General features: G+C 42.8%; 2 protein-coding genes across 8 annotated transcripts in view; one reads left to right on the top strand and one right to left on the bottom strand.

Moving 5' to 3' along the window:
• dcun1d1 (DCN1, defective in cullin neddylation 1, domain containing 1 (S. cerevisiae)) overlaps positions 1–2,608 on the bottom strand; it is a 67,292-nt gene extending 64,684 nt beyond the window's left edge. For 3 of the 4 annotated variants that reach the window (XM_069897119.1, XM_069897116.1, XM_069897120.1), the window contains exon 1: positions 2,492–2,608. In XM_069897119.1, coding sequence (XP_069753220.1) covers positions 2,492–2,494 — 3 coding nt within the window. In that variant the 5' untranslated portion in view covers positions 2,495–2,608. Of the gene's footprint in view, positions 1–2,190; positions 2,273–2,491 lie in introns of those variants that run through there. The other variant, XM_069897117.1, reaches the window with a different exon arrangement.
• Positions 1,673–13,261, top strand: part of LOC138742553 (uncharacterized) — a 38,402-nt gene continuing 26,813 nt past the window's right edge. The window contains exons 1-4 of one of the 4 annotated variants that reach the window (XM_069897110.1): positions 1,673–1,988; positions 3,503–3,609; positions 10,570–10,926; positions 11,787–11,945. In XM_069897110.1, the coding sequence (XP_069753211.1) occupies positions 10,716–10,926; positions 11,787–11,945 (370 nt within the window). In that variant the 5' untranslated portion in view covers positions 1,673–1,988; positions 3,503–3,609; positions 10,570–10,715. Of the gene's footprint in view, positions 1,989–2,623; positions 2,944–3,502; positions 3,610–10,569; positions 10,927–11,786; positions 11,946–13,261 lie in introns of those variants that run through there. The other 3 variants (XM_069897109.1, XM_069897111.1, XM_069897112.1) reach the window with 3 other exon arrangements.

Below are 13,261 nucleotides of genomic sequence, written 5' to 3'. Positions count from 1 at the left end.
CACACCTGGAGAATTGTGTTCATTTCTGGTCTCCATACTTGAGAAGGATATACTGGCCTTGGAGGCAGTCCAGATTGATCCCAGAGATGAGGGAGTTGACCTTTGAGGAAAGACTAAATCACCTGGGATAGTACTCACTCAAATTCAGAAGAATGAGAGGAGATCTTATAGAAACATATAAAAATTATGAGAGGTAGGAAAATTGTTTTCACTGGTAGGTGAGACGAAAACTAGAGGACACAGCCTCAAGATTCAGGGGAGTAGATTTAAGACAGAAATGAGGAAAAACTGTTTTGCCCAGAGAGTAGTGAATCTGCAGAATTCTCTACCCAGGGAAGCAGTTGAGGCTATTTCATTAAACATATTTAAGGTTCAGTTAGATAGATTTTTACATAAAAAAGGAATTAAAGGATAGGAGGAAAAGGCAGGTAGATGGAGTTGAGTCAATGATCAGCCATGATCTTATTGAATGGCAGAGTAGGCTCGATGGGTCGGATGGGCCTGCTCCTGTTCCTATTTCTTATGTTCTTAAATAAACAAGAAACAGAGAGAAAAAAAAACTACTTTCGCCCCACATTAACTCTGCAATTCATTAATAATCATCCAAGTTTAAAAAGGCCAGTCACAAAAATTCCTGACGCATTCCAAGGCTCTTTGCTTCTTGCCACCCTCATCAAAATGTCAAGGATTCAAATTGTTTAGTTTCCTCCTATTTTGCTGGTACGTGGATCAACTGAGAAGGGAGCATCGGACGAATTATTTTTTTTTTAAGTTTTACATTTCATTCTCGCAATTCAAGAGAATGTTAAAAAACTTTAATTCTAAAGTAACTTGTCCTTCGTTCATACTTTTGTGTTTGGAGGTGGGGGGGAAAGAGGAAGAGAGAGACACAGAAAAGCTCAAATTCTTGTGGGGGGGAGGAAGAGAGAATGTTAAAACTTTAATTCTAAAGTAACTTGTCCTTCGTTAATACTTTTTTGTTTGAAGATGGGGAAGAGGAAGAGAGAGACACAGAAAAGTTCAAATTCTTGGGGTGGCGGAGGAAGAGAGAATGTTAAAACTTTAATTCTAAGGTAACTTGTCCTTCGTTCATACTTTTGTGTTTGGAGGTGGGGGGGAAAGAGGAAGAGCGAGACACAGAAAAGCTCAAATTCTTGGGGGGGTGGGGGAGGAAGAGAGACAGAATTGGGTAACAGATACAAAAGCTTAAATTCTTGGGGGGGTGGGGGAGGAAGAGAGACAAAATTGGGCAACAGATACAAAAGTTTAAATTCTTGGGAGGGGCGTGGGGGAGGAAGAGAGAGACACAGAATTGGGCAATAGATAGAAAAGCTCAAATTCTTGTGGGGGGGTGGGGGAGGAAGAGACACAGAATTGGGCAACAGATACAAAAGCTTAAATTCTTGGGGGGGGGAGGAAGAGAGACAGAATTGGGCAAAAGATACAAAAGCTTAAATTCTTGGGGGGGGGAGGAAGAGAGAGACACAGAATTGGGCAATAGATAGAAAAGCTCAAATTCTTGTGGGGGGGGTGGGGGAGGAAGAGACACAGAATTGGGCAACAGATACAAAAGCTTAAATTCTTGGGGGGGGGGAGGAAGAGAGAGACACAGAATTGGGCAATAGATAGAAAAGCTCAAATTCTGGGGGCTGAATTCCTCTGGAAGCTCCATTCATTCAGGCTGACCAAACTTAAAAATATAGTCCTGTTGGACTGGTCACAAAAATCAAAGGGAAGAGCAGTTACAGCCACGACGTGAAAATGTACTTCCCACAATCGCTCCAACTGAAGTAAAGCAGTTGAAGGATCCCCAAGAACTGGATTTACGAGTGACATTAACAAGCTATGATGTACATTTATAAAAAGCAACTGGCTAGTTCTATTTATGATGGGAGTCAAGCCCAAGGAACCCTCTGCAGTGACGCAGTTGAGAGGAGGAAGGCAGCAAAAAAAGGGGAACAGATCATTCAAAAAGGCACCGAAATCCGGTACTTTTATAACCCAGGAAGAGAAAAGCAGGGTTGGCTTTAAAAAAAATAAACCAGCCCGAACGCAGGCACAAGGCGCTCCGTGAAACCACCGGGCGGGGAGAAGTGAACCCGGCTTCAGGGCCGGGCCGGCCCGTTTAAAAATAAACCCTGAACCCACCCCCCCCAACCAAAAACTCTAGTCCCCCCCCACCCGGCCCACCTCCGTCCCGCGTAGGCCTCGACAAGCAGCGGCCCTCGAGTGAGGAGGGCGCCGGCCACTTTTTCCACAGGCCGAGCGCCGCTGCCACCACCAGGGCCCGTCTCGCGGGCTCGAGAGGCCAGTTTCCCCCCCCCCCCCGGAAAGTCCGCGGAGAAAGGCGCCAAAGCCGAGGGGCGCCGGGCTCGGGCCGAGGGCTCAGGCCCGGAGGGGGCCGCCGTCGAGAGGTGCCAGTCCCGTCCCCCCCCCACCCCCATCCCCCGCCCGGCTATCAACGCGCACGATCGCCCAGGGAAACACTCACCATCTTCAAGCGCTCGGGCCTCTTATTAAAAAAATAATATATATTAAAAAAAGAAAAAAAAAACGGACAATTAGTAGTCACCGTGGGTGACACTCATGCGCAGTGCAGCGCACTCCCCCCCCCCCCCCCTCCCCTCCTTCCTCCCGCCCGCTCGGCACACACGGAAAGTTGTCGGGAGACTCGGAGCCGCTCGCTCGCTCGCTGCCTGCCTGCAGCCCGGGCGGTGCGGCCACGGGACGGGGGCGGGGGTGGGGGCGGGGGCTGAGCCAAACTTCACCTCTCTCCCCCCCCCCCCCCCCCAACTCCTCCTCGACTCCACTCTGTCCCGTTACAGCCAACAACACCCTCCCCTCTCCTCCTCCATGCAGCCGGGCACAAGCGCTACTCATTCAAAGGCTCCGAGCCTGAGGGCGAAGTGTGGACGTTTATTTTGGGTTCTGCAGCAGGAGGAGGTGAAAGGACTTTTATGTACAAAATGTGCCTCAAACGCGCACACGCCAAGCTTGAGATGGGCAAAGGGGGAGAAGGGGGGGGGATTGCCAGCGTTCACCCTGCGTCAAAGAAGCGTGGGAGGGACTTTCTACGTGCAAAAGCACGGGAAATTTAAACTCTCCAACTGCACAAAGTGTCTTCACGTTTCCCCTGGGCTCCAGGGCCGTTCTCTGTCAGATAGGTCCCAATCCCACGGGTGGAAATTAATCGATCCCCTCCCCGCCCTAATCCTCCACGTCTTTTGTTCGGTCGCCTGCCTGCTCTTTCCTCACAGCCCGAGGAAGGGCTCCAGGGCCGTTCTCTGTCAGATAGGTCCCAATCCCACGGGTGGAAATTAATCGATCCCCTCCCCGCCCTAATCCTCCACGTCTTTCGTTCGGTCGCCTGCCTGCTCTTTGCTCACAGCCCGAGGAAGGGCTCAGGGCCGAAACGTCGGGAACATAGCTTTCTTTCTCCCTGCCCATGGACGCTGCGAGTTCCCTCCTGTCCAATCTGCAAACTTTTCGTGTTTTACTCCAGATCGACGACTCAATCTCCAAACGCCCTTTAAAATGAGAAGATGGGATCTCGCCACTCGTGTTATACACCCGAGGGTGTTGGGACAGGATTTCCTTGGTAACTATAAGGTGAGACGTCTCTCAGTGGGTCAATATCTCGCTACTTCATCAAACTTCATCAAGTCGGTTCTTTTTCCGCTGTCAGCTTCAGAACGACACGATTTGTGCGCGTACCTGACCATAATTTTTCAGATATGACGGTGACCCCATTTGAAAATGCCCCTACCCATTTTGTCTTGGGACAAAATCTAACCAGATTTATGTTGTTGTCTGGACATCATGAAGTTGGATCTATCAAAGAGTACCACAGTTGCAAAACGCGATCCAAATAGAACAAATACATTTTTTAGATTTAGGATATACACCTGTTGCTCAAATGCCACCCAGGCATTTCACCAGTTGGCGCTACTTTGACCGATCAAAATTAACAGCGACCTTTTTCAAAGAAGCACTCGGTCCATTTGCATCCCACGACTGAAATTGGAATCACTATTTGGATGCGCTGACTGAGTGGATTGCAGGAATGGAAGTGAAAATTTCCCTAAATATTTCGAAATAGACACAATACTTGCACTTAAAGGGCAACTTCCGTTACGTGAAATAATCTTGAAGATTACTGCCGTCGTATATTAACTTTAAATTTGCTAATGTTACGCCAATTAATGTCAGTATAATTAAATTTACTACCTACTGGGAAAGAGTTCGGCCGTTACGGCCAAATGAACAGAACCCTTGGGGATAACCAAGCAAATTATAATCTCCCAAGTGAAATATAATTTTTTTAAAATGTCACTAGCCTTTTTCAAGCGGAGTAAACGCATTTAAGGTAAACATTTCGCCATATAATTTTACCAAGAAACAAAACTGTTTTATTTTCGTATTTAACCCACTTTGAACCAGACAAATAGTGGCCCTCAGCGAGTTACCTGAATATAAAGTCATCAGACACCCTTTTTTTCTGCATTTCCAATAAATGACAAAAGTTACTCAATATACCGGAATTCCTCAAACGAGATTAGGTTTTTATATTTCAGACAATGGGGAACAGAGGGGAAAATGACATTCTCAAAATGGAATTCCGTTGAAAAACCTATGTTTAATACACGACCCGCATTTATTCTCGACAATGGTGTTTACCAAAGTGTGAATCTGATGTGCAAGCCTTTTTTTGAAGACATTTTCAAGTAAAAATGGAACTGGATTATCCAGTTAACTCGCGCCTAAAAGGAATTGGGTGGGTAAATATTTTCTTTGCATCATTTACGGGGAATGTTAAAATATGAAGATATAGGTAAATCATTAAAAAGTCGGTTTGTAATGTAACGGATTTTCCGTGGCATGCAATGACGGTACATGAGGAGATAATTATGCAGAGCAAGTATATGAAGCCTTGGAGCCAAATAAAAGGTCTTGATAAAGGATTCAGACCTGAAACAATGACTGGCCGTTTCTACCCGTGAATGCTGTCTTATCTGGGGAGTTCCTTCAGCAATTCGTTGTCTGCTCAAGATTCCAGTGTCTGCAGCTTTTGTGTTTCTCTCCAGCCTTCTAACTGACCTGATAATTAACTAATAACGTTGATTTGAAAATGTATGAGAATTGCGCGTTCCATGTCAAAGATCAATTTTCTGCTTTCATGGCATCTCGTGTGCGACTAGTGTGAGATTTGAAGAAAATTATTATTATTTTTTTCGAGAACTTTTTAATTTAGGTAGAGTGCGATGTTTTCTTGCGTCAATATAGTTACATTACAAATTGGCATGGAGTTATAGAGAACAGAAACAAGCCCTTCGTCCCGCTGCGTTCATACTGGCCTTTGTGCCCGTCCTCACTAACCACATTTGTCTTCATTAGGTCCATGTCCTTGCACCCTTGTCTATTTATGCCTTGTCGTAACGTCTCTCAAGCTTGGTGATTGTATCTGACTCCACAATTTCCTCTGGCAGCAGATTCCATACCATTGTACAATAAAAACCGTTCCCCTCACACCCCCTTTAAAACTTCTTCCCCTCATCTTAAACTGAGTCCTTTGTGTTTGATACTCCACAGTGGGAAAGTGAATCGACGCCCATTTTAGCTTTATACACCTATAGGAGACAACTTCCTCGGTCTCCTTCACTCCATGCATATCCGTTCTTGCATGCTAATTGCAGTCCATGACGTTTATGGCATAACATATTATCAACAAAATATTAAATATAATATACATGATATATATGCGATTTTCTTCCATATATTTGTTTCCGTGTTGCATCAAACTACATAATTCTGTAATGATTTCAACCCATACTTTCAAAATGTAGGTAACATATTGAATTAAGTATCAAAAGCCACAAAGCCTTCGCAACGTGCATATTCTGTCCCGCTGGAAAGGAAGGTTGGAAACCTATCCAGCTGGCAGTCCTTTATACAACACACCTACTCCAGATTCCACAGATGCTCTTGAAAAGTCCAATAATATCCAAGAATTGACTTAGAACATGAACTATGAAAGAAATTACCTCCTCGATTTTTGAACAACCAAAGTCATCTGAACTTTCATTCTCAACCTTGGTCTTAAAGTCAGTTTTACTGCTCACCGTCCTTGTGCTGCGAGTTGAAAGATCCACGCGAGGCATTATATAATCAATGATGATCTTGATCGGGGAATTGATAATCAAGTAATTATCAGCACGAAGCATAGACGTTAGGATCTCCCCATCTTTTAAAAGATACAAAAAGGATACATTAGTAACAATCAACAAACGAGCAGCCGTTTCTTATAGACTTAACTGCATTTGAATTTGTCAAAGTATAAGAAGACAAAACAAATAACATTTTATCCTTTATTTGACATCCATTTGTTGACATAATTTATTGATCGAGTCTGGTGTCGCGATATTGGCTTAATCCGATCTGAATTTTCATAAGGTTGAAGAAATTCCCTGCAATTTTCAAGTTTAAGTTTATTGGCATCTGATGACAGATATACAACCCGACGACATAGCGTATCTCCGACTCCGGACCATTATGTTCTTTTTTATATTTTTTTCTGGCTACAGAAAGCGTTTACAAGCTGTGATACTTGCCAAAGGGGGTGTGACTAAGTACTGACCATGCAGGGCGCCCAAACTTTTTTCTTCAGGCCTTTTCTTTTTTTTGTTTATTTTTGAAATTGTAAAAGATGGAAATAAAAAACTAATCTTGCTTAAAATATTTTTGAAATATGTCATTTTTAACTTTATGCCTTTTGGAAATCAGGTAATCTTTTACTCACAGCTATTCACAGTAACAGAAATTTTGTACATATCACACTGTATACTTGTATGTATGTATGTATCTCTTTCTCTCTCTCTCTCTCTCTCTCTCTCTCTCTAAATATAAAATGGCCCAGAATTGGAGATATGCTATGTCACTATGTATAGTTTGTTCAACATTTCTGTTACTGTGAATAGTTAAGTAAGTAGAAGAAGAACCATCACCAAAAGTCATATCTTTAACTTTATGGCATTATACAATTTTAGAGTGGAAAAAAAGAAAGGAGCACCTTTCAAAGGTTTGGGCACCCCAAGAGATTTGAATTCTCAGATAACTTTTACCAAGGTCTCAGACTTAATTAGCTTGTTAGGCCTATAGCTTGTTCACAGTCATTGTTAGGAAAGGCAAGGTGATGCAAATTTCAAAGCTTTATAATTAATCTGACTCCTTAAACCTTGTCCCAACAATCAGCAGACATAGGCTCCTCTAAGCAGCTGACGAGCACACCAAAAATTAAACTAAATGATGCCCATAAAGCAGGAGATGGCTATAAGAAGATAGAAAAACATTTTCAGGTGGCCGTTTCATCAGTTCATAATTTTTACATTTTTTTTAGACATATAGCATGGTAGCAGGCCATTTCAGCCCATGAGTCTGTGCTGCCCAATTTACACCCCATGAAACTACACCCCAGGTATGTTTTGAATGGTGGGAGGAAACCAGTGCCACCAGAGTAAACCCACGCATGCACATGGAGAATGTACAAACTCCTTACAGACAGCACAGGACTCAAACCCAGGTCCAGTCCCAATTGCTGGCGCTGTTAAGGTGGTTCACTAACCATTATGTCCACCATTCCAATGGCAGGTAACAGGGTCTAGAACACGAAAAAAACGTTCTGAGAGAACTGCTCATAGAATTGCTAGAAAGGCAAATCAAAACCCCCCATTTGACTGCAAAAGACCTTCAGGAAGAGTTAGGAGACTCTGGAGTTCTATTGTGCAGTGACATCTGCACAAATATGACCTTCATGGAAGGGTCATCAGAAGAAAACCTTTCCTGCATCCCAACAACAAAATTCAGCATCAGAAATTTGTAAAGGAACATCTAAACAAGCCTGATGAATTTTGGAAACAAGTCCTGTGGACTGATGAAGTTAAAATAGAACTTTTTGGCTGTAATGGTATGTTTGGAGAAAAAAAAGATTCAGAATTTCATGAAAAGAATGTCTCTCCAACTGTTAAGCAGGAGGGTGGATTGATAAAGCTTTGGGCTTGTGTTGCAGCCAGTGGCATGGAGAATATTTCAGTGGTAGAAAGAAGAATCAATGAATTAGGTACTTGCAAATTCTGGAAGCAAACATCACACCATCGGTAAAAAAGCTGAAGATGAAAAAAGAATGGCTTCTACAATAGGATAATGATCCTAAGCACAACTCAAGAGGTGCAAGCTGAAGATTTTGCCATGGCCCTCACAGGCCCTCAATCTGAACATCATCGAAAATTTTTGGATAGACCTCAAAAGAGAACTGCATGCAAGATGGCCTAAGAATCTCACAGAACTGGATGCATTTCGCAAGAAAGAATGGGTGAAAATCCCCCCAAAAATAAATGAAAGACTTTTAGCTGCCTACAGAAAATGTTTACAAACTGTGATACTTGCCAAAGGAGGTGTTACTAAATACTGACAATGCAAGATGTCCAAATGTCTGCTTCGGGCCATTTTCCTTTTTTGTTGTTATGGAACTGTAAAAGATGAAATTAAAAACTAATATTGCTTAAAATATTAAAGAATTGCATCATCTTTAACTTTATAGATTTTGGGAATGAGGACATCTTTTACTCTTTGTGTGTAAGAGAGAGAGAGAGAGTGTGAGTGTGTATATATATATAAAATGTAATGATTTCTAAGATTGTTCAACAGTCTCACTGCCTGCAGGAAGAAGCTGTTCCTAGCCTCTTGGCAGTCCTGGATTTTATGCTCCTGTACCTTTTCCTTGAAGGTAGTGTCTCAAAGATAATGCAAGATGGATGGTAAGGGTCTTCAATAATTCTCATGGCCCTCTTAAGCACCACTCCCTGAAGATATCGTCCATAGTGGGAATGGGGACCCCAGTGATCTCAGCAGTTTTAATCACCCTCAGCATTTGACCTCTGATCTGTTGCTTTGCCAGCCAGGACACTCTACAGTGCTCCTGTAGAACTATGGTGGCTGGTAGCCTTGCCCTCCTCAACCTCCTTAAGAAATGCAGGCACTATTGCCCTTCCTGACTAATGAGGAGGTGCTGGGGGTCCAGGACAGGTGATCTTTTAAATGGACACCATGGAATTTTATGCTTTCTACCACTGAGCCATTGATATATCCTAGGGAGTGGTTCTTCTTCTTCCCCATGTGTATGTTGAGACTCAGGTTGTTGGTCTTGCACCACTATACAATCCTTTCAATCTCCTCTCTGTAAGCTGATTCATCATTATTGCCAATGAGGCAAACTACCACCAGCAAACTTGATGTTTCTGTTGGAGATGAACCTGGTAGTACAGTCCTGAGTTAGCAGTATGAGCAGTAAGGGCTGAGCATGCAGTCATGTGGTGTACCAGTGCTCAGTGTGATGGAGCTTGGGGTTTTGCTGCCAATCCAAACAGACTGTGGCCTTTCAATCCAGTTGCAAAGAGGGGCATTGAGTCCCCAGGAGGACAGTTGATCCACCAGCCTCTGAGGTATGGTTGTCTTCAATGACAAGCTGAAGTCCATGAATAACAATCAGCCTCAGAAAATAATCTGACTCCCAGCTTTATTGGATATTTTTATTTTGAAAAATTGCTTTCAGAAAAAAGCTTTTAAACTTTATGTATGCTAGCTCATTAAGTAATCTCATTTCTGCCTCTGGAGTAAGACAAGAATGTCTGCAGACACTGTGATTGAAATAAAGCTGAATGTGCCATTATTGTCACGTGATACTACATTTTAGAATGTCCATACATAGAGTCACCACTTTCTCCAGTACCCCTCACAGAAACCTACAGCGCCTGATGTTCCTCTCTCCCCTCCAAGTACTGACCATTCCTGATTCTGTTTTAGCTTCCGAGATGAGACAATCTTAGGTGTATTCAGACTATTAGGTGCTGTTGGTAAAACACAATGCTGGGAAAACTCAGGAGATCAAACAATGTACAACTATAAATATAAATAAAAATATAAAGATGCATAACCAGCGTTTCATCAAGGTATAATTTATTTCCGTTTCTGCTTGTGGTTTATTAGAAAGATTTTGATGCAATCACAACTGAACATACATTCCACAAAAATCCTTGGATTTTGCCAGTGCTGTACTTTGATAATTACAATAAACAAATCCACGTCTTATCAGAGAAAGTGAAGTGTAAATTAAAACTATTACAACTGCCATGTAATTTTAATATTTTATTACATTAAGTTTTTTTCCCCTGCACATTGCCATGTTTTTTCAGAGAATTAGATGGAATGACTGCAAAAGGAATACTCTGGCACGTGGACATCTCACAATGCAGCATCGCCCACTGGGTAATATTGGCTGGAGTCCTTTGAGAAGCTGATGTAAAGCTTTATAACTCTTTTTCAGTGGCATCCAGAATTATAGATAAAATAAAAAATAAAGATTTACCTACTTTGGGTCCAAAATTCAAACAGAACCAAATGTTCTTCTCTCACACATGTAAGGGTTTGTTTGACTTGACAATCTCAACCTTTATTTGTCTAAGTCGACATTGGTAAAACAGAAACTTTAAATAGCCTTGTTTTTTTTTAAATCTACAGTCTACTCGAACCGACCACTGTCAATGGACATTGCATAACCAGCTTGCAGACTGGGCGGGGTTTCTGGAGTCCAGACACTGGCGCGGATACTCGATGCGGTCGAGGAAACCGTGGCTTCGTATTCAAGGTTCTTGGAGCCTATTGCAATGGAGAGGTACGAGGCTGCCATGGTCCTTGGAGCACTCGGGAATGCCATGGGGTATTACAATGTTTGTCATCAGTGCAACAAAGCTGGAGTGAAACTGAACGAGTCTGATTTATCAGCCAAGATTGACACAATGATTTTAAAATCATTTCAGTGGAGGGCTCCATTTGATACTCTCATGCACATGGCGACTGCCGAAGCGTTAACTTCTGGTGAGTTTTTTTATAAAATCCCTTTTCCAGTGGTTTGCTCTTGCCTCCTTTCTGTCCCGATTAATTGAAGTGTCGCGATCCATCAGCTCCTTGGACGAACACAGTTCGTCCACACACTTATCTCCTTACCTGACGCGAAACATTTCTTTCCATGGATGCTCCCTGAGTCCCTCCACCTTCCCGTTGTTTGCTCCATCTTCCTGTGGTGTTCAGAATGCAGACAGAAAGTTCGAAAAGAGAGTTCGTGGCTTCCTTGCTCCATTTATTACTCACCCCTTGCTTCGGAAGACTTCACAATAACTTGGAGCCTTTACTTGCAACTTTGACTGTCATCAGTTAACTAACTAACTTTGCCTCCAAAGGCCGCAACCTTTCGAGTACGTTCAATACATTCCAAAACCGAAACAGAAATCCCCAAAAGAATGCTCTCCTTGGTCTGGAGTTGAATATGACCTTCATTTCAATGCCCCGAACAAGGAACGCCCTGAAGTAGTTCGGAAACGAGACCAGAAGTTAGCACAATAAATAGCGTTTCTTTAACCAGTTACATTTCCAAAGATTACACCATTTGAAGACACAACTTTAAAGGTTGGTTTGGGTACCCTGTCATGTAGGCGTCGAATATGCCTTGCAGTTTCGTTAGCCAAAGAACGGGAAATGAAGTGAATCTTTGAGGGTGAACTCTCGGTCAGAACTCGAAGCCCATTTCCAGGACATTTAGCACTTTTTTTGGTAACACGTTCTCAGCGTTGATTGGTCTGTACATTCCATTCCTTCCATGTGTTTGATTGAAGATACCATTAAACTTCTTCTCAAGATCAGAAGCGTGTTCATAGGAATGGAAATATGTGTTGTTTCAGGGTGGGATTCCATGCAAGAACTTTGCAACCAGGCTGCAAAGAGATATCTCATTGCGTTGCATACGTATCAGAATCGTTATTTACAACCAGTCTCGGAAGGAGCCCAAGTCCCGCCACGACGCTTTTCCCCCAAAGGATCCACATCGTCAAATCCAAACGGTGAAGCTCATTCCGTATAACTTAATCATGTGTATAAATTGTTATGCAAATTTCATGTGGAAAAATGTACCATCTATACTCGTGTAAAAGTCGACCCCCTATTTTCCATATATCATTGTTAGAGGACCCCAAAACCCAGCACCAAGACAAATGGTTACTTAAACAAATGTTGTTTTTAACTATCTTTAAACATGAAAATAGGATCAAACTTTAACTTATCACTATTGATTTAACTAACCTAACTTAACCCCCTTTTAATTCTAAGTGGGTAAGTTCCGAAAAGTTCTTTGCTTCACAGTCCAATCTCACTTCTCATTCCTCCAAGTTCACTGGTTACAGGCAATTCTTATACTGTGCACAGAATTTATTTACGAAGTTCACCAGGCATTGGTGCTTGAAAGGTAAATGGTTACTACCCAGGAAGGTTCTTGTCAGTTTTCAGAGAGAGGTTTGTTGTTCACTGGACACAAACTGATTCTTTCTAATCAGCCACATCAGTGTCTTGCCAAAGAAACTTGCCCCCATCAGGGTTTCCCAAATAATAGCCCCTTTCTTTCAGGTCACCACAGAGTTCCTTTTTGTTTCTCTTATTTAAAGTGAAACCTGAGGCAGTCAGTCCTCTCCTCTTGTATGGACAACAAGGGCTTTGACCAGGCTGAACTCAGAACTCACAACCCATTTTCAAAATGGGGTTTTTCCACAAACTTGCCAGCTTGTCCTATTCCAGTCCCAGCTGCTGCTGCTGCTGCTGAACTCTAGAACTGTAGAACTAAATCCCACCCCCTCCCAAAGAAACAGCCTGCTTGACTCTCTCTGCTTGGAAAACCACATGACCCTCTTAGAACAGCCAACTGCACTCAGATAGCCTGTGGCTGCAAACCCTATCCTCTTTCATCTGTCACTTTTCAAAGCAACAATCCATCGGCAACAAGTCTCTTGGGCACGCTTCAAGGTTTTTGCAAAAGCACACAGAGCCGGCCTGTCTGGCTTGAGCAGAGCTCCAGTATTTTAAATGAGATCTATTTTGAAGTGTTTGTATGTGACCTACACTAAAAACCTGTCCAAATTTATCTCCTTTAAAACATATCTATATAGAATACAAAATACAACATAATCTATCACATCAAGAATAAACGTCGACCCCACGTATTTTTGACTCCTGCCGGCTGCCCATCTCTGAGCTCCTGATTTCAGGACCTTGGACTCTAGTCTAGGCTGGCCATCTACTGGAGCTCCCGAAGCCTCAGCCGTGGACTTACTGCCCGGTCCCAACGCCCGCCCGCCCACCCATCTGAATGCCCAACACCTTGAACGAC

Source organism: Narcine bancroftii, chromosome 9 (assembly GCF_036971445.1).
Source record: "Narcine bancroftii isolate sNarBan1 chromosome 9, sNarBan1.hap1, whole genome shotgun sequence".
Taxonomy (NCBI): domain Eukaryota; kingdom Metazoa; phylum Chordata; class Chondrichthyes; order Torpediniformes; family Narcinidae; genus Narcine; species Narcine bancroftii.
Note: the sequence above shows the minus strand (reverse complement) of the source record. Positions and strands in the feature narration are given on the sequence as shown.